At 37.3% G+C, this 21,467-nt stretch overlaps 1 protein-coding gene across 1 annotated transcript in view; it reads right to left on the reverse strand.

The window, feature by feature from the left end:
- Positions 1-21,467, reverse strand: part of Pde3b (phosphodiesterase 3B) — a 149,169-nt gene that overhangs the window by 7,964 nt on the left and 119,738 nt on the right. Inside the window, exons 8-13 of the mRNA XM_059268486.1 lie at positions 15,583-15,722; positions 14,365-14,502; positions 13,335-13,446; positions 11,502-11,615; positions 4,959-5,158; positions 437-640 (exon numbers count right to left, since the gene is read on the reverse strand). Coding sequence (XP_059124469.1) covers positions 437-640; positions 4,959-5,158; positions 11,502-11,615; positions 13,335-13,446; positions 14,365-14,502; positions 15,583-15,722 — 908 coding nt within the window. The remainder of the gene's footprint in view (positions 1-436; positions 641-4,958; positions 5,159-11,501; positions 11,616-13,334; positions 13,447-14,364; positions 14,503-15,582; positions 15,723-21,467) is intronic.

Raw genomic sequence — 21,467 nt, forward strand, 5'->3', positions numbered from 1 at the left:
CCTGAGTTCAATTCCCAGCACCCACATGGTGGCTCACAACCACCTATAATGAGATCTGGTGCCTTCTTCTGGTCTGCAAGGACACATGCAAGCAGAACACTGTATACATAATAAATAAATAAATAAATAAATAAATGTCGTGATAGCTGGGTGGTGGTGGCACACACCTACTCAGGAGGCAGGTCTCAGTGAGTTCAAGGCCAGCCTGGTCTAGAGAGAGAGTTCTAGGATAGCCAAGGCTACACAGAGAAACCCAGTCTCAAAAAATCAAAATAAATAAATAAATAATAGTATGATAATATTATTTAATATCAGTTATTTACTCTTATTTCATATGTAATGTAATTTCAACTTAACATCAAAGCTCATCTTTCATTTATAACACTAACAATAACAACTTCCCTTTCAAAATCAGACACTACTTTACACAACAAACCTTGGCATTGAATTCAGCAAGGAAATCAAAATGTTTTTTGAGATCTGTGGCAAGGATTGCTTCTATGACTAAAAATCGAAAGCGCTTGAATTCCACATGATCAAGGTTAAGCAGGAAGTTGTATTCTGGGCGAGAAAGATACAGATTCCAAGCTGATGCAGCATGATGATTTTCTAGAACAGATCTGTCATTGTATAAAACTGCCTAAAAAGAATAAAGAAAAATGAGACACACATCTTATATACAGGAGCTTTAATAAGTCAATGTCAGAACAGGTCAGAATCATGTGCACCTACCACAAATGAGGCATGTTCCAGGATTTTCCTATCTATGATGAAAGGCTGGAATGGTTTACAAAAGTGCAAAGAGGCTAAGGACACCTTTCCTTCTGATGTGCACATTTACAATATAAGAGTTGTCCTCAGATACTCTGCAATACCATGTTGCCTCCCAAGTGATGGAAGAGTGATTTGAAGTAAACGTTCAATTTGTAAAGCTTCTGATAATAAATCCATTGGGATACAGAACAGGGTTAGGATACAGCTCTGTTCTGCAGCCAACAGTTAACTAAAGAGGAAGAAGTGATATCCAGGGTAAGCCAGAGACCCCTGTGTCTGAGCACGTAGTCTATATTCCCTTCCTGATGTGCCTGAGTAGTGAAAGATAAGCATAAACTACGTAAAATCATAAATATCCTGGTTTCAACAGTATGAGCTCGCTTTTCTCTACCCTCATACCAGCAGAAAACCCTGAGGGGTATTCAGAACCAGTAGAATACTGAATTTCTAAAGCTTCTACCATCTCTAAAAACTAAAACATTTTCAAAATTGCCAAAGAAGCAGTAATTATTTAAAAAAAAAAAACAAAACACCCATGTCAAGTTATATTAAAGGCCAGGGATTAAGAAGCAGAAACAAAACTCTGTTCAAGTTTTTCCGGTCTTTACTGCCTAATAGGAAAGGAAAACAGAAAAACAGAGGAAGCAGTATCAGGTGAGACATATGTGAGCTTGATTCCTATATCTGTTATCTGAAAATTAGCTAGTGTCTAGATGTAAGCACACCTGCATGCCATCATGTGATCATGTTACACAATGGAATGATTTAAGCCGTTATGACACACATAAAAAAGCCTCCCATCAATCTTCAGAGAATTAAGCATCATAAATCCCCCTAACAAGACTTCACTTCAAAAACTTCACAAAGGGACAATTTATATTTAACAGTGCTGAAAATTTCATGTTTAATTTAATGAAGACCAATAAGCTATCAAAACAGCTCCATCATATCAGAAAGAAGTAACGAAACTCCCAGGTCATTAAAACACATTGTTCATGGGCCAGTAAGATGGCTTAGCAGGTACAAGTGTTCACTACACAAGCCTCATGACCTAGTTCAATCCCTGGAACCCACATAAGGTGAAACCCCCTGAAATTGGTCCTCTAACCCCCACATGCGCGCGCGCACACACACACACGCACACACACACACACACACACACACACACACACACACACACACACAGAGTAATGGGTTTTTTGTTTTTTGTTTTTTTGGTTTTTTTGGTTTTTCGAGACAGGGTTTCTCTGTGTAGCTTTGCACCTTTCCTGAAACTCACTTGGTAGCCCAGGCTGGCCTCGAACTCACAGAGATCCGCCTGCCTCTGCCTCCCGAGTACTGGGATTAAAGGCGTGCGCCACCACCGCCCGGCTCAGAATAATGTTTTTAACACACTCTTCAATGAGTATTTTTTGAAGCTAGCTAGCTGGCTTTAAAATCTCTCAGAGCCAGGGCAGTAAAATAAAAGAGTAAGTTTCCAGTTCCTTTACTGCACAAACTGTCCTTGGAAATTACTTAAAGAGAAATAAAATGGGAGCAAAAATCAGAATCAGTAGCAGAGTCCATATATGATCTCCATACTAGAAACTTCAAATTCATGGGAAAACTAAGAACAGGTTGAGGAAAGACCAAGTCACCTGTGGATATGAGAATGAACTGTGCTGTAAGGAGCTGTCTCTGAATTAGAAGAAACTCTGGGAATGTGAATAGCTGAGTGCCACCTACCACACTTCTATATTGAGAATTATTTAGTCTGAGGACTGATACCCACACTAGTGACTCATTCTCTTCAGGCAGCTTCCTCTGATATTTTAAGAGTCTTCTGCCTGAAGGTAAATGAAAGACTTAGGTCACTGGGCATGCCCTTGGAAAGGACTGTTGGATGCCAGTCTCTTCCTATCTTTTTCATATGCTGACTGCCCTGACACAAGAGTTTTGCTTCACTACAGACACCTCACCATGAGTTACATCCACACAGGCCAAAAGCAATGTGACCTGCTGACCTTGTAAACTGAAACTTCTGAAATGATGAGCCAAAATAAACCATTCCTTTTTACATGGTATCTGCTTTAGATATTTTATCAGAGTAACAATTTTTTTATAAAAACATACTTTTTATATGTTGTTTCTTTTTACCCTTAATATCACAATTTTTGTTCCAATGGAAAACTTTGTGTGTTATACATACTTAGATGGGTGCACATGTGTGTGCAAATGCATGTAGAAGCCAGAGGTTGATGGTGAATCTCTTTCTTGATAACTATCTTTATTTTTGTGACAGTCCCTTTGTGAACCTTCTGTAGCTCACTGTTTGGGTAGACAAGCTAGCCAATAAGCTTCAGAGATACCCACTGGCCTTCCCCATCCAAAGCTGGGGTTACAAGAACATGCCACTATGCCTGGCTTTTTAAGAGTTCTAGGGATCTTAACTCAGTTCCTCATGATTTCAGCACAGACCTTTTAAGAGGTGAGCCCTCTCTCAGCCCCAAGAGATAAACTTTCATTAACATTCACACACCTCGGGAACAAGTGGGCAACCAGAAATCAAATACAAGTCTCCAAGTGCTTTCCCCAAAGGATTGTAATTTACCAAATGTGTAAGTCAATCCAACATTATATGAAGGTTAGAATGGCCTCTGAATTTGTAGAATGGTACTGCAAATATGTATGTCTCCCAAATAATACTTACAAAGTGAACAAATATCAATAATCACATTTAAAGTTATCAGAAGCTTACTATAGAAATTATGAGGTATTAATTAAGTATCAATAGAGAAATTATATGGTCCTCCTAACCTCTTTCTCTCTCTCTCTCTCTCTCTCTCTCTCTCTCTCTCTCTCTCTCTCTCTCTCTCTGTGTGTGTGTGTGTGTGTGTGTGTGTGTGTGTGTGTGTGTGTGTATCTAACACACACATACATACCTAAATCATTCAACTTGAAATTAAAAGAATTTATCTCCTATATTTAAAACTGTTGGCCTGCTTGCTTAAAGAAGACAGATAAAAAGAGGAACAGAAAATGCCTACAAATGATGAAAAGGTAAGAACTGAGGTTAAAACAGAGTGATAAAGTGGAGACAGGAATTCATCAGAAACAGTAATAAGTCCCTATGTAAGGCATATGGTTAGAAACATACATAAAACACTGCAGCAATCTCCTACACAAACGAACACCTCAAATCACATTAAATTCTTCTAAAAGCCATATGTTTAGTTCTAAGTCCTCATGTTTAAAGCTATTGCAGTTACAGTATTCAAGGTGGGAACTCATACTACTTGATTTAAACTGTTCTGTGACCCTAACAGAATTTGTACTTTATCAGCTATATTCCTTCCATATAAATATTACACCAAAATAAATTATTATGTATCTTTTAACACATTTGTATGTACATATCTGTGTATGTGGGTGGGGATACATGTGCATGCCATGGCACATTTGTGGTGGTCTGAGGCCAGCTTGTGGGTAACTGGTTCTCTCTTTCTATTAAGTGGGCCTCAGAGATCAAACTCTGATTATCACACTTGGAGGGAGGTGCCATTATCTGGTAAGGTGCCTCACTAGTCCCAGAAAAAATTGTTAGTACACTAATATATTTATAGCTAAAAGACTGAAGATCAAGATATTAAGACAAATGTTAGGAGAGAAATGGGAAGAACAAAACCATTAATGATATCCTTGGCCATTATAGCTTTCAGCCATACTATGGATCCAGTCAGAAGGAACAAAGATCCAGTCAGAGTTTTACTGATTTCGTTAAAGACAAAAATATTTCTATCAGCCGGGCAGTGGTGGCGCACGCCTTTAATCCCAGCACTCGGGAGGCAGAGCCAGGCGGATCTCTGTGAGTTCGAGGCCAGCCTGGGCTACCAAGTGAGTTCCAGGAAAGACGCAAAGCTACACAGAGAAACCCTGTCTCGAAAAACCAAAAAAAAAAAAAAAAAAAAAAATATTTCTATCAAGATCTAGAATTCATGAAACATGAAGTTATTTCATAAACTATTTATTCCTTTTTTATAGCTGAAGACACTAATTTTTCCAAATTCCCTTAGCATTCATCATCATGTATTTTCATCAGTTAATATCAATGAAGAGCCTAATGACAACAGGATTATAGAGGGAAATGCAATGTGTTAGAAAGACTTTCAGAACTACTGTGAAGCTTCAAAACATTTCTCTCCTACCTGAGGTGCATTTGTAGCCACTAAAAACGCGTTTGTTCTTCCTGGGTGATCATAATCGTGCATGGCAGCTGCCACATACAAAGCCATCAATTCTAAAGCAGGAATGTTGGAAGACAGGCAGCCATAACTGTCATCTGGAATACAGCAACTCTTTGAAGAAATGTAAGCGATCTGTCCAGAACCAAGTCTACCATCTGAATCTGTGTGACAAAAACCAGCAAACCAACATTAGGGTGTAACTTCCTGACAATTATGCTAAGGATGGGATTTCCCAAATCAGTACTAACTTGTTGAACTTAAATAGACTCAAAGGACTTAAAGAGTATACTTTTCCTACTGTTTATCTTGCAGGCCATTAGAGAGTTCTGACACCAGGATGATGTTCTCTTGCTCAGGCTAATTAATTTCTAGAAACTCTAAATTTATAATTTTCTAAACACTTGTTTTAAAGGGCTAAATATAGTAGTCATAGAAAACCCTAACACCAAGAAGGGGAAGTGTGTACAGAGTCCCACCCCTAACCAAGAAGATACCTACAACTGATACCTCCTAGGAAAGGGAAAATCAATCTTCTCCAATGCAGTGTCAGTGGGTATATATCGAGCACACTTGAGGACAGGCCCCATGCCCGAGGGTAGTTAACTAACACAAAACAGACTCCATATTTTGTTTTGTGTGTGTATATTGTCTTGTTATTTTTTTGTCTAATTTTCTTTTTTAAAAGCTGCCTGTTTTGATTTTCTTTTTGTTGTTGTTTTTCCCAATTTTTTTGAGAGGCAGAAAGAAGGAACAAGTAGTTGGGTAGATAGGGCGGTATGGAGGACCTAGGAGGAATTGGGGTAGGAGAAAGAATATGATCCAAATATATTGGATGAAAACATTTTAACAAGGATTTTAAATATATATACTAGTCATAGAAAAGGATCTAACAGGACAAAACCTGAGAATAAAATTTGATTATAAAAACAATATGAACATGTAGAAATTTGCTGCATCACTAAACTAAGCTCCTCAGTACAGACAATGCTTTTCAAATCTCATCCTCAAGAATTATTTCATTTGTTGCCCTAACTACAATTTCTTTTGCCCTTCTTTTCCCTCCCATGAAGTTCTTTTACAATGGAATAGAACAAAACATATGAACATGAAAAGGCCTGAAACACTGAGAACTACTCAGGGAACATTCTTCTGTTTCCTCCTGTTAGAAACAGCATGTTCTCTCCTCACAGAGTGCTTCCGGTTCAACACCTCACCAGCTGCTCCTTTTGTTTATTAGCCAAGCCTACATGATCAGGCCATCATTTTTGCTAAAAGGATTTGAAGAAATTACAAAAAGTAAAAGACACAGTAGACAGCACATAAAACAAAAGATAAAAGAGATACAAGACATCCTTGGTTGTGTTCATCAGTTAGAAATAATGCCTTGTCAAAGTCCAAATGATTTCTTGTTTTTGTGTTTTTTGTTTTTTTGGGTTTTTTTTTGGTTTTTCGAGACAGGGTTTCTCTTTGTAGCTTTGTGCCTTTCCTGGAACTCGCTTTGGAGACCAGGCTGGCCTTGAACTCACAGAGATCCACCTGCCTCTGTCTCCCGAGTGCTAGGATTAAAGGCGTGCGCCACCACCGCCCGGCCCAAATGATTTCTTAATCATAATGAGTCAATATTTGTTATAACAAGACTTTAAAACACTAACGATAATTTTAAAGTATCCATTATTTTCATACTGTTTATGTTTCCAATATATACTGAGTTTTAGAAAACTGTACTCTAACACTCCTTAAAATAATTGTAAAAAAAAAAACAGTTAAATTTATGGATATGGATTATGTAGTCAAACTGCTATGAAAAGGACTTTAATTATTAGTATCAGGCCAATATCCTGAACATTTTCTTCTATTATATTCATTACAGATTCCCTTATAACTATAAACTAAGTATTAAAAATCAAAATGGCAAAACATATCCCTATAAAACTAAAAAATTAGTTAAGAATGGTACTGCAGGCCTGTACATGCCAGCACTTCAGAGTTCAAGTATCATCTGGGATATACAGGATATTGTGTTAAAACAACAAACAACAACAATGGAAAATCAAAAACAACATGTAAAAATCAAAACAAAATAAAAACTCAGTAATTACCTAGAGCTTAGTCAATAGGTTTTTGATACACCAGTGCATATAAGTCTGACAGAAATTTAACATTAAGATGGCAGTGTTTTGCAAAGTGTTCTGCAGATTCAGTTATATATATATACATATATATATATATACATATATATATATGTATATATATACATACATATATATACATGTTAAAGGCTGGCTTTTTTTAACATAAAAATATAAACCGAGTATACAATTAATATGTAAATACAAGAGACTGTGAATGGCCAAAATCATCGCAAAGAAAAAAAAAGAACATTAGAGAATTCATATTTCCTAATTTCAAAGCTTACTACACAGCTCAAGTGATAAAGACATGCGGTACTATTATAAAGACAAATACAGATAAATGAAATAGAACTGAAAGTTCAGAAAAATACTTTGACATTTATGGTTACTGACTTTCATTAAGGGTATCAAGAGAGCGTTGAGAGATAACTATGCACTCTGCATGACAGTAGGAACTTTTACATATTACCTCATGGTCACAGCATTTTTATAAGGTAAACTCACTGATGTCATAACATCTAAGAGTCCACTATATTTAAAATGTAAGGAATTCTTTAATAGATACTATCAAAAACTCAGGATTGTAGCTCAGTAGAATGATTAGCTAGCATCCACAAGGCCCAGGGTTCTTTCCTTAACATCATACACACACACACACACACACACACACACACACAAATGAAACAAATAAATGCTACTGAGACAATGGGTTATCGTACACAAAATAGTATTGGACCTCTATGTTATGTTACATCCCAGAATTAACTACAAATAGGTAACTGATCTAAGCTTAACTGAAGAATTATGAAATGCTTTAAAGAAAATATATTCTCCTATGATCTTGAGTTAAGGAAAACTGCCCAAAAATGAGACACAAAAGACATGAGCAAAAACATAAAAAAATTAAGTGTTATTTGGGGCTTAGAAAAAAGGTACCATGTATTGGTCACTGTCTCAGAAAACAAAAACAAACATCTTGGGAAATAGCACTCTAACTCCACAAAATGTTTACACCTAACAATTGCCACATCAGAGTTCATAATGTGTCATCGCATCATTGACGCAGTCTAGCGGTGGGCTGGTATGATTTGGGGGAGAGCAGTAAGTCCTATGGACATATGCTCCTTGCTACAGCTTTTATTTTATATAGGAAAATTAGTTCTTTGACCTGATGTAATACTGTCTATAATAACATAATGAATAAACACCAGTAAATTCACTGTTGAGGACAGTGACGGCAATTCTATATCTTCCATTAAGAAAGAATCCACTGTAATAAACCTACCACTAGAGATGCCTGGATCCCCCCAGGGAATGGAGTCAAACTGAGGGTTTATCATTAGTCTCTGCTCTTAGCAAGGTGAGTATTCAGCAGAGAACTGAGCCAGGCCAAGCTAAAAGAGAAAAAGCCCATGACACTGAGCCCATACATATGCTTTACTCTTACTATCTTTGCTGTTGTATTCATAAGCCTACTGCATGACAGCTCGAGTAGACAGGGGAAAGAGATTGATAATGATCATGGGAAGAGATCACTTCATCCAGTTGATTACTGAAAACCTCCACAGTAAATACTGTTAAGTAATTTTCTTTGTGAAGCTTCTCCAAAGTATTAGGGTATGTGAGTGAGTGTGTGTGTGTGTGTGTGTGTGTGTGTGTGTGTGCATGAACTGGTGTTCTGAAAGAAAATGGCCCTCAAAAAGAGTGGCATTATTAGGAGGTGTGGCCTGTTGCAGGAAGTGTGTCATAGTGGGGGCAGGCTTTGAGGTCTTCTGTGGAACAATTCTTTTTTCCTTTCTTTTTTTTAATTTTTTTAAAAAATTCATTTTACATACCAACCACAGATCCCCCTCTCATCCTTCCTGCTCCCTCCACCTTCCTTCCACCTCTCATCCCCTTCTCCAACACAGAGACAATTGAACCAAGCTCAAAGGAACTCATGAACTTTAGACCAACAGCTGTGGAACCTGCATGGGACCAGACTAGACCCTCTGCATACGGGAGACATTTGTGTAGCTGGGTCTGTTTTGAGGGGCCCCTGGCAGTGTGATCAGAATTGTTGGTGCATGAGCCAGCTTTCTGGATCCCATTACCTATAGTCAGACATCTTACTCACCCCTGATAAAGTGGGGAGGGGCTTGGTCCTGCCTCAACTGAAGTAACAATCCTTTTCTACACTATGAATATGTATTATTCTCATTTGCTAATAAAAAGCTGATTGGCTGGCAGCTGAGCAGGAAGAAATTGAACATGACAGCCAAATAGAATTCTGGGAAGAGGAAGGGCAGAGTCAGAGTTTCAGCAAATGCAGAGAAGCAAGATGAGAATGTCATACTGAGAAAAGGTACCAAGCCACATGGCTAAACATAGATAAGAATTATGGGTTAATTTAAGTGTAAAGCTAATTAGTATTAAGCCTGAGCTATTGGCTGAGCATTTATAATTAACATAAGCTTCTGTGTGGTCATTTGGGAAGCAGCTGCCGGATATTTGGAAACAGGTAGTTGGGACAGGAAATGTCTGTTTACAGAGCTCTCTTTTTCTCAAGCTTCTCTCAGTGTGACAAGTCAGTTGACTTCCTGCTGCCTGCAAAATATAGCACTCTCAGCTCCAGCACCATGTCTGCCTGTATACTGTCATGTTCCCCATCATGATAATAAAGGACTGAACCACTGAAACTGTAAGCAAGTCACCCCAATTAAATGTTTTCTTGGTAAGAGTTGCTGGGGTCACGGTGTCTCTTCACAGCAATAGTAAACCCTAAGACACTACATATTCACATAGAAAACTAATATCCCTCATTCAGTGCTTACTCTGAGGAGTTCTACACACAAACCTCTTTCCTAGAACTCCTTCTGGACAAATCTCTAATCTTTTTCTTTCTAAAGCTTTTAGCCACTGGCTAAAAATGAGTATAGATCCTTTCCTCTAAAATTTTCTCTTTCTAGGCCAAGTGTACAAGATTGGCCACTTCATGTACTGTTCATTGGTAAATTTTAACTCTCCCTGTTATCTAATCAACACGACTCCCTTGTCTAAGCCTATAAAGCTATACTCATCTACTTTCAGAAGGCACACACAAAGATCCATCAGTAAACCTGGCCTTTTGGTCTTCCTTCAGTTAACAAGTTCCAAAAACCTTTCCATGAAGTCATAAATATGGATAAAGGAAGGAGAGGATCAGAAGACCCTATATGCAGTAATATAGGTCCCATGGCCAGTTTTTCAAAATACATCATAATACAGTAATAATCTAGGAACTTTTACCAAAAGGAGAATAGCTGTCTAAGGAAGACAGCTTGATTTTATCTAAAAACTTATGGACTGATACATTGTAATTCCCTTTCAGTGGTCTACAGAGGCTCCAGAAAGGAAACCTATCTGCAAAAAATACCATGAGCATTGCTGGATTGGTCAGTCATCTTGAAATGCAACTTACACAAGTGGAAAATATTTCATATGGTTTTCATACTCTGGGTAGCACATAAAATCCACAGCCTTAGTGTCAAAGGATTGTGGCAGGTAGAGGTGTGTGTGTGTGTGTGTGTGTGTGTGTGTGTGTGTGTGTGTGTGTGTGTATGTGTGTGTGGTTGGTACGTGCACTCATGAGCACAATGACTGCCAAAGCTAAAAGAGGCCTAAAGATCCCCTGGAGCTGGACTGTGAACCATCCAACAGGAGTGCTGGAAATGAGCCTGGGTTCTCTGGAAGAACAAGTGCTCTGAACTTCTGAGCTATCTCTCCAACACTCATTCATTACTTCTTAGTCAACAGGAGCTACTCAGCACTATCTCACCAGTGTAATAGATAGGAAGAAAATAGACTACAGAATGTGCAATTTTGTATTCCATACAAACGCTACTCTGGTAGATGTATTTTACTAGAGTATTTCACTCTTTTATAAGTTCAAATAAGAGATATAGGACCTTATAATATATGGGGCTTATTTAAACAGTGATATTTATGATGAAGGACAGTATTAGGTTTTTGAAACCTAAATTACAATGTTTGCAAACATTTTAAGTATCACTTAAATACTTCTGTGATATTTTTAAACATGTTCCTTTGGTTTTGTATTATTATATATTTTAAACATACATTATAGACCTGAAACAAAAAGACAATGACTATATTGGTACAGAGAGAAGAGAAGGAAAGATGTTGCATACAGTAGTTCTGGATCATAATTTAGTACTTAAGATAGTAACGTTTAAAATTTTTATGTCATGTTAAGTACTGTAACTTACACAATCTTTTACATGTACCAAAGTTTACTTTAAAAAATTTTAGAGAATAGAGGCTATTATATAAGACAGCCTCATTTATTATTTCTAATTAAATAATTAAAAGAAAGATTTATAGAAGGGAGTACCTGTTTCGGTCTCTGCTTCATGATTATCGTGGCTCTGCTGTAAGCCAGGAATTGGTCGTGTTGTCAGATACCAAACAGCATGTAAGACATCTGTGGCATGTATACGGTTGTGATCTGAAATTAACAAGAAATTTTATTATAGCACCATTCTGCTTAGGTTTGGCATAAGACAATTGAAAAGTGAAAAAAATGTCTAGTTATACTATATTCCAGCAAGTAAGACATATTACTTAAAGGAATTTTACACAATTATATTTTGTTCTATTTTTAAGATATCTTGGTATAGTAAAAGATTTAAAAAAAAAAAACTTTTAGAAGTTTTCAGATAAAATACAAAAACATAGTAAGAGCCCAAAGAACAGACAGAGAAGACAAAGATAAATGAAAGGTATGAAAAAATTACTGAGATTTCTATTTCATTGCTTTTATAACATGTGGTATTTGGATTATGGAGACACAATAGTTTGGGGAACAGGAAAGATGGACAGTGGACAAGAGCACTTCATGCGAGCATGAAGATCTAAGGTCAGAGCCCAGCACCCAAGTGAAAAGCTGGGCATAACTGTATATGAACTATAATCTCAGTACTTTGGTGGTGGCCAGGGGTGGGGGGTGGGATGGGGGGAATGAGAAGAGGATTGTGGGAGCTTGCCTGGTCTTCAGCATAGATACAGGTTCTCAAAGACAGTGATACAGAGGTTACCCAAAGTCATACTCTAGTTTCTTTGTGTGCACATAGGCATATCCACCTCTATACACATACACATACACCCCCCCACACACACACAGAAAAATAGTTTTGCTCACTGAACAATTATATAGTCTGCATACCTATGTTTTACCAAAAAAATTAGAAATACTCATCTTTTAGGTTTCCTATAAAGATTAAATGGAAATTAAAGCTTGAATAGAGTTATTCACTTTAAACTATTAAGCAGTCTTATTAGTTATGCTAATTTGGGAATAATTTACCCATGTGTTCATATGAATGGAACTATAAAAAGGTCTAACACAAAGAAAAAGATATATTTCCTAACATGAAATTCCATTCATATTCAGTATAAAAGTTCAAAGCATCCCTTAAGTCAGAACATAGTTTAAAATAAAAAAATATGAGTAAGTTTTATATCTTTTTAAATGAACAATTTTCTGAAACTGTTGGTTTAATATCAATAAATACTAAAAAATATAAGACACTCAAAGAATTTATATATAAGATATATACTGCGCTAAAGAAATGGTTCAGTTAGTAAAATATTTTCTTTGCAACTACAAATACCTGAGTTGAGCCCCAGAACTCAGATTTTAAAAAGAAAAAAAAAAAAGCCAAGCCCTGTGGTGTACAGTTGCACACCCAGTGTAGGGCAGGCAGAGACAGGAAGATCCTGGGGACTCTCAGTGACCAATCAGCCTGGGCTACTTGGTGAGTTTCAAGAAAAAGTAGACCTCAGTTAGTCTGTCCTACACATGTACCTGCACACCCACAACACAAGTGCACACACACATACACACACACACACACACACACACACACAGGCACACACATACATACACACAAAATGATATGTACCATACAACATGTAAGTGAACAAAATTTAGTATAAATAAGTATTGATATTATAATCTATTTTATATACAATAAATTTATAAGGAAGGCAGGCTTAGGAGACATATCAGAATTAACAAGTAAGTTAACACCAGGTAATAGGATATAAATACTCTTGTTAAATATCTACTAAAAAATTCTCTAATGTGTATTTCAAACAATATTTAGGGGCTTATCTGAAGAGAAAGACATGTTATTAGAACTTAACCAGGTATGCCAATACTCACAAGGAATATCTCGGTAGCCATTTTCTAATGCACGAAAATAGTTCATAAATTCTTGAGTGGGAATTTTAAATGTTTCCAATAAACCAGTGTCTTGAAATAAAGTATACATAACCTAAATGTAAAATAAAATGAAGCTCACTTTAAAAATCAGAATGTCTCTCTGTAGCTCAGTTTGTGGTATATTTAGAAATATAACCATGCATATATCTTATTTTTCTTGAGATATTGGGATTGAACCCTGAGACTCCCACATGCTAGGCAAGAACTCTATTCACTGAGTTATGTCCACAGTCAAAAATCTCGGTTTTTAGAGTACAGTCTCATTAAGTTGTCTAAGCTGGCCTTGAATTTGAGATCCTCCTGCCTCAGCCTCTCAATCAACTGGGATTACAGACTGTGGCACCAGATCCATCATATTTATTTTATTATGCTTGGGGGGGGGGGGGTGTTCCAGGTGTGTGATGGTTCCTGAGGAGGACAGAGGAAGCTGTTGGATCCCCTGGAGCTGACGTTCCAGGCAGTTTTGAGCCAATTGACAGAAGAACTGGGATCCAAACTCAGGTCCTCTGGAAGAGCAGCAAGTATTCTTAATCACTGTGCCATCTCTCCAAATCTTAGTGCATCTTTTTAAGTTAGTTCATTGTAAGCCTCTCAAAAATTATTTTTTCCCAAACAATAAAAAAGGAAGAAAAGCAAAGAAATTTTATCACATGTATCATGTTCCAATATAAATTTTTTTCCTGACTTCTCTTTAGCTTTTTATTCGAAATTTACTGAAAGACATTGCAAATAGTCAAATCAATGATTTTCATATATAAATATTTATATTACACATTTATAAAACATATAATACATAACACATATGTGTATCATGTACACTTAGCTGCATGTTTTGAGGTCTACCTGAAAAGATAAATTTAATGACAATGCCATTTCTGAATTTTTACTTAAAATAGTATCATGATTTAGATTTTGCTTTTATAAATATGAGAAAAAATTATAATAATAAAGTAGAGATATGAAAACAAACCTGACTGAGAATCCTTCCTGATTTTTCTCCCATCTTGTCTACAAGCTCAAAAATCTGAAAATTCCAGTTGCTCATCTTTTCTATTAACAAGTCATAGTCTTCTACTAACATCGGGTTCAGGAACACTTCCTGGTCAATCTGAACACAGGAGAAAAAACAACTTTATCCTTTACAAATATTTGTTTTTTGTTTGTTTGTTTTTGTTTTTAACGAACCTAAGTCATTTATTTTATTCAAACCAATACATCTAAAATATTATCATTTCAATATTATTAGTCAGTATAAAAGCATTTTAAAAGATTATTATTGTATGTTATGTGTGAGCACACATAATTTTAAACCCACATCTAAATGAGAATACTTAGAACTGAACATTGACAAACAGCCATATTTCTGTAGTGGTTTTCTCAAATATTCAGCTTGCCTTCTATTTCTTCTATTTGTTAAATGCCATCTCGAGAAAACTTTAAACACGTCTTCTTAGCATCAGAAGGCTGATTATACATTGGTTATATAAGTAAGCATTTTATTTCCAAATGACTATGTCAATCTAAAAATCCATTATTTTCATTTTAGAAATTATATGTAACAAAATATAAGAAAAAAACTTGTCTCATTACAGTAGTACTTACTAGGATAGTCTCCCCAAGTACATGAATGGGATTTTGTCCTCGCAACTTATATACTGAACTTCAGGAAAATGGTACTACTAGAAGTAATTGTTCCATTCTTTATATTTTGTATATATGTATTCACATATGTGACACAGTGTGTGTGTGTGAAAGTCAGAGATAATTTTTTAGATTCAGAGTTCTCTCCTTCCACCATGCAGATCCAGGGATTGAACTCAGATCACCAGGCACCTTTACCAACTGAGCCAACTTGCTAGCCCATGCAAATAATTATTCTCTGTTTTTTTTAATGGCTATGCATATGGTCTTTGCATTTAAATACAATTAAGCAATAAGAGAATGAAATATATCTACCATAAAATTAAATATTCATACAAAAGTAAATCTTTGGTGTTCCTGGATGATAGGCTTAGAACTATTATTTATGACCCTGGCATTATTTCAATAATTGTGAATATTTATTGCTCAATGAAAAAATTAAAATGCCATTACATTGGTTATTATGTTCTATGTAAAAATAATGAAGCCAGCACTAACTCGTATGGTATTTCACCTAAAATAATGATATTGAAAGTTTATCTTTTACATTTTGTTGCTGTGCCTCTTCCACTAGGTGATTATCACCTTCCAAAGACAATTCCCTGCAGTCTTTCTGCACGGTCTCTTCTTCCCGAGTTTCCACAATGTCCAATGGTTCTTTTGAGAAAACAATGTTGTCTTCTTCACCTTTCAAAAAGTATATATAGCAATAAATAGAAACAAAATGTGTCTTAAATATGCAGCTTTGTTACAAAAACTGGTTACTGATTTAAAAGTATTCTAAAAGAGTGAACCACAATGCAACTCAGTTTAAATCATTTATTCATACCATCAAGTTCTATCTTGCTGACTCTGTGTACAGGGTCTTATGCTCAGACAGCACAAACACTTCACATTTGGGACTCAGTTTCTACATCTACTCATGGGTGACAGAAACCTTTATAAAAGTGAGAAACAAAAAAATCAGTCCCTATCAACAGATGCTTCTTGCCAATTTGGTGTAGGCAATCCTCATATGAGATTCAGACAAAAAAAAACCCTCTAAATTCATAATTATATGTGAATACAATTAAGCCACATGTAAAACTTAAACCACAATACGACAAATTCTAAGTTTTTTATCTGCTTATTTGATTAATAATATTCTTTTTCTCAAGTTACATGGAAAAGCAGAGTAGCACCAGTAGCCAAACAGTATTTACTCACAATTTAAATGTTTCATTTTATTTATAATACCCTAAATAGTTAATTTTCCTGTGGTAGATTCGTACACTAGTAAATAACAAGAAAAAATGCAATTACATTAAATATGAGTGAGTTCTTAAACACAAAATGACCAATGAAGAAAGGCAGGGGGAAGGTTCATTCCCTGTTATTCTCCTTATGAAATGCTCTTGTTAAGTCTCAAAACTTATATTTGGGCCAGGGAGATGGCCATGCCAGTAAAGGTGCCTGCCACACAGCCTGGCAACTTGAGTTCAATCCTTGGAACCCATTTAAAGGTGAAAAGTGAAAAACAACTCAACAAAGCTGTCTGATCCCCACATGCACACCATGGTATGAGGGATTCCCCACCCCCAACCTGCCATCATTCACAAACACACAATAATTTTTTTAATTTAATGATATGCATGAGTGGTACACATGAGCACTGAAAGACAGGGGAAATCATTACCTTAGGGGGTACAGCTTCAAGGGTGCATAAAGGGAAATTTTAAGATAACATTTAGTTTCTAGATCTGGGTACAGATTGCACAATGTATAAAAATTCATCGAGCTTTAAACCCATAGTCTGTGTGTTCTTCAATACATAGGAATTTAAATCTTTTGTTCTGTTTATTTTCTGAGACTAAATTGCCCAGTCTCCCCTCAATTAGCAATCTCTCACCTCATCCACTATAGGCCTGGCTGTTTCAAAAGTTTGTTTGTTTGGGTTTGGGTTTTTTATTTTGTTTTGTTTTGTTGTTGATGATGATGTTGTTGTTTGGTGTTGGGTACACACGTCTCACTTTGTAGCACAGGCTGGCCTAGAACGGTTAATATGTAGCTCAAGCTGGACCTTGAACTAACAGCAAGCCTCATGTTCACTCTCCCAAGTGCTAGAGTTATAGGCATAAGCCAGTATGCTGGCTCTTCTGAGTTATGAAGTACTCTCACTGAGCAGGGCAGTATTCCGTGCCTATACCAGCTAACAGGGAGTCTGGTCACTAAGCTGAGGCCAAAATGGACAATTTAGAGAGATACTATCTCACAGAGAGGGAAAGAAGTTTAACAAAAAGTACTCATGAAGTTAAACTTCAGAAGTAGGTTCAAAGCCTGATGTTTGTACTTAAACTTAATGGCAAGCTTCTCCTCCCTATAGAATGTTGATAGTAACTAACCTAACTTACCAGATGTTAAACATAATAAGTGATTTGAAAATTAGTAAATTCTGTGCCTAACATATTGAATTGTAAACTCATTAACTTAGAATTAAAAAGTACTATTGTTTGTAAGTACTACTTTTCTAAATAAAACATACTCATTTTATAAAATAACATTTAGAATACAATAGTGCCTCTTTATCTGAAACCTCATTTTGCAATTCAGTTACCCATGGTCAAAATGCTCCATGGAAAAGTCTATACAAGTCATGTAACTCAAACCGTGTGCACGTCTGAACAAGGTGCTGAAACCTCACTGTCCTCCAGCCCACCCGGCACCTCGAACTCACAGAGATCCGCCTGCCTCTGCCTCTGCCTCCCGAGTGCTGGGATTAAAAGCGTGCACCACCACCACCGGCCTGAGTCACTTCTTTATCCAGTGTATCCAGGCTGGATGGCTCTCCCACTATTTGACACCTAGTACCCACCTGAGTATTTTACTAAATAATGCCTGTAGAAAAGAAAGACTATCATATTCAAATATTCTCGGTAAATAAGGGCAGTAGCTACGATGACTAGAAGTTTGTTTCAAATTGTTGCAGTTTAAATGGAAAACCCTATTGCTGAAAACACCACACACTACACATTTGGGAACTGGAATCTTCCTCCCTGCTAGACAGAAGGTGCTATGTAGGCTGCTGGAGGAGAAAAGACATCAGTAGTCTACCCCAGCTGTGAACTCCACAAACTATAATAACAACCCACCAGGCAAGATGCACTGCTGGAATAGTGCTATGACTTATAGGGAACAAGTAATCATTTTGTTTGTTTGGTTTTTTGAGACAGGGTTTCTCTGTGTAGCTTTGGAGCCTTTCCTGGAACTCACTTTGTAGCTCAGGCTGGTCTCAAACTCACAGAGACCTGCCTGCCTCTGCCTCCTGAGTGCTAGTATTAAAGGCGTGCACCACCACCACCCAGCTAAGCAATCATTTTTTGATTGCATTTGATTCCCCCTCTATGAGAGGGATTTCAAGCCTGGTACTGCAAGCCTGATCAAAAATCCCATGGCTTGGAGTTCACAGGCCGTAGGGGAAAACTTACCTACTATTGTTTGGTTTAACTGACATGGTATCAAATTGCCTTCTAAACACTTATATTTATACTCATAGACAAAAGCTACTCTTAGACTTAATCAGAGAAGCGTCTCTTTACAATGAATGACAGTGACTACAAAGATTATAGATGCTCAAAGTGATGAGAAAATGGAACTTTTGAGTGCCTAGCCCTAAAGAGGACAATTAGACCACTCTAAGGATTAGGTAATATCACTTCAGGGGACAGAAAGAGTGTTAAGAGCTGGAAGCCAGGGAGGGGGAAAAAAACCCAGCCACTACAATCACAAACACAACAGTTGCAGTTGCTTTCACTGGGTGGACCTGTACAAGGCCAGTAATGGGTGGGAGAAGAGTTCGTGGGCCTTCTGTTCTCTGCTGATCTGTTGGCTACTAAAATGGGAAACAAGGGAATACCTTCAAACATGTACCTACTGGTTAATCACTAGGCTCTGCTAGATAGCTCTCTACTCATGGTTAAAACACAGGCCTGTTAGACTCAGTGGATCACAAAACACAGACATAAACATGAAAGAGATCTATGTGGAGGAATGACAAGGATGAGAGGGAGATATAAGAGAGTAGAGAGAGTGATCGGAATCTATTCTGTACAATGAAGTTGTCGAAGAACAAATCTAATTAAAACATCATTGGCATTTGAAATGTATTTTACACGATTTTTAGTGATTTAAACAACTGAAAATTCTGGCTTCTTCCATGGCAGGAAGTGCTTGAGCTGAATTTTTAAGATGGACCCCTGTTGGCCTTTCCCTAGACTTCTAATTTGCTGGCTATATTCTGAAAGAGGAGGAAATGGGAGATGCTAATCTATAGTGTCATTTCGTATGTGTTCTCTTTGAGCACTCATGAGGTCTCTTGAGATTCCATGGTATTGGTAAATAAGTAAGTTCTCACGAGAGAGGAGTGCTTGGAATGCATTTCAGAAAGGTGTGGAAGTGCTACAGACCTCTTTGGAGAAGAAACTGCTGTATCTGTAACTAAATCTATAATAGCCAGAAATTGGAAACAACCTAGATGTCCCACAACAGAAGAATGGATAAAGAAAATGTGGTACATTTACACAATGGAGTATTATTCAGTCATTGAAAAAAATGAAATCATGAAATTTTCAGGTAAATGCATGGAACTAGGGAAAAAAATAACCCTGAGTGAGGTAGCCTATACCCAGAAAGACAAAAATAATATATACTCACTTATATATGGTATTAGCTGTATGTCAATGATAACCAAGCCATAATCCACAGAACCAAAAAGGTTAGGTATAGAGTAAGGGACTAGGGGGTACAGATAGATCTCATTAGGAAAGGAAAATAGTTGTGGATGGATGCAGGGTGTAACAGGAGAATCACGTGGGGAGTAGGAGGGGAGAGGTGGTTGGGAGAAGTACATGAAGGAGGGAATACAGAGAGAAACACCTAAAATTAAGGGCCATTTGATGAGTAGTATGGAAGCCAAATATAATAGAAGCTTCCTAAAATATAAACATATTTGAAGGTAATCTAAATGAAATTGCCAAACAATGGGGGAAACAAAAAGTCCCAACTGGCCACCTCTTGTTGTCAAATGAAGCTTCCAATATCAGGATTGGGCTACATTGTAGCTGGAGTTTTCCTGCCTGGCCCACAGTCAGGATATATCTCTTTCACCTGCCAGTCCCACAGCCTCTCAGACCCGACCAAGTAAACACAGAGACTTATGTTGCTGTCAAACTGTATGGCCGTGGCAGGCTTCTTGCTAACTGTTCTTATAGCTTAAATTAATCCATTTCCTTTAATCTATACCTTGCCACATGGCTCGTGGCTTACCAGCATCTTCACAAGCTGTTTCTCATCGTGGCGGCTGGCAGTGTCTCTCTGACTCAGCCTTCCACTTCCCAGCTTTATTCTCCTCCTTGCCCCGCCTATACTTCCTGCCTAGCCAACGGCCAATCAGTGTTTTATTGATTAATTAGCAACACATTTGCCATACATCCCACAGCACTACATCTAACTGAATTGCTGGTGAAAGGAGTCTCATGGGAAACCTCAAACAACCCAGACCATGACTATAGGTTTGCTCCACAAACTGACAGCAAGGCCTCAATGCTAATGACAACACCATAGAACTCACTTGTCACTGAACATAGAGAAGTTGAGCCAGTGCATTCACAGACCTTTTACCCCTCTGGCTAGAGTTTTTGGTACAAAAGAGAAACGTAAACACCAACCCAGTCACAAACCTTTGGATGGATAATGGTGTCCTGCCTGCAAGATATGCTAGGGCAGTGGGTCACAAACCTTATGTAAACAACCAATCAATATCTGATTTGACTTAAGGCCTACTCCATCAGATGGAACCCATACCCAATGCTGCTTGGGTAACCAAGAACAAGAGACTAGATAGCTTAAGGATTTAGGTTAAAGCCAAATACTACTGGTTCTTTAAAAAAAAAAAAAAAGTAGCAATAAAATGACTTCTAATGACATTCTGATATATCCATAGATCAGTGACTTGCTTAACCATCATCAGAGAAGCTTCCCCCTATAACAGATGGGAACAAATACAAAGACCTACAACCAGACATTATTCAGAGAGGAAAAGACCTTGGAAAACTCAGCCCTAAATAGATGTCTCCATCAAATCCCTCCCCTCAGGTCTCAGGGAACCCCATGGAAGAGGAAGCAGAAAGAGGGGATGGACCACATCAAGAAAACAAGGTCCTCTAAATCAACATGACCAAAGCTCATATGAACTCACAGAGATTAAGGCATCATGTACAGAATGTGCATGTATGCATGTATCTGCACCAGGTCCTCTGGGGCCTCTGCATATATATTATGGCTTACAGTTTAGTATTTTTATAGGATTCCTAAGTGTGCTAAGGAGTGGGTCTCTGATTCTTATATCTTGTCTTGGGCTCTTCTTCTACTTGTTTGTCTTGTCCAACTCCAATGTGC

Source organism: Peromyscus eremicus, chromosome 1 (genome assembly GCF_949786415.1).
Source record: "Peromyscus eremicus chromosome 1, PerEre_H2_v1, whole genome shotgun sequence".
Lineage (NCBI taxonomy): Eukaryota > Metazoa > Chordata > Mammalia > Rodentia > Cricetidae > Peromyscus > Peromyscus eremicus.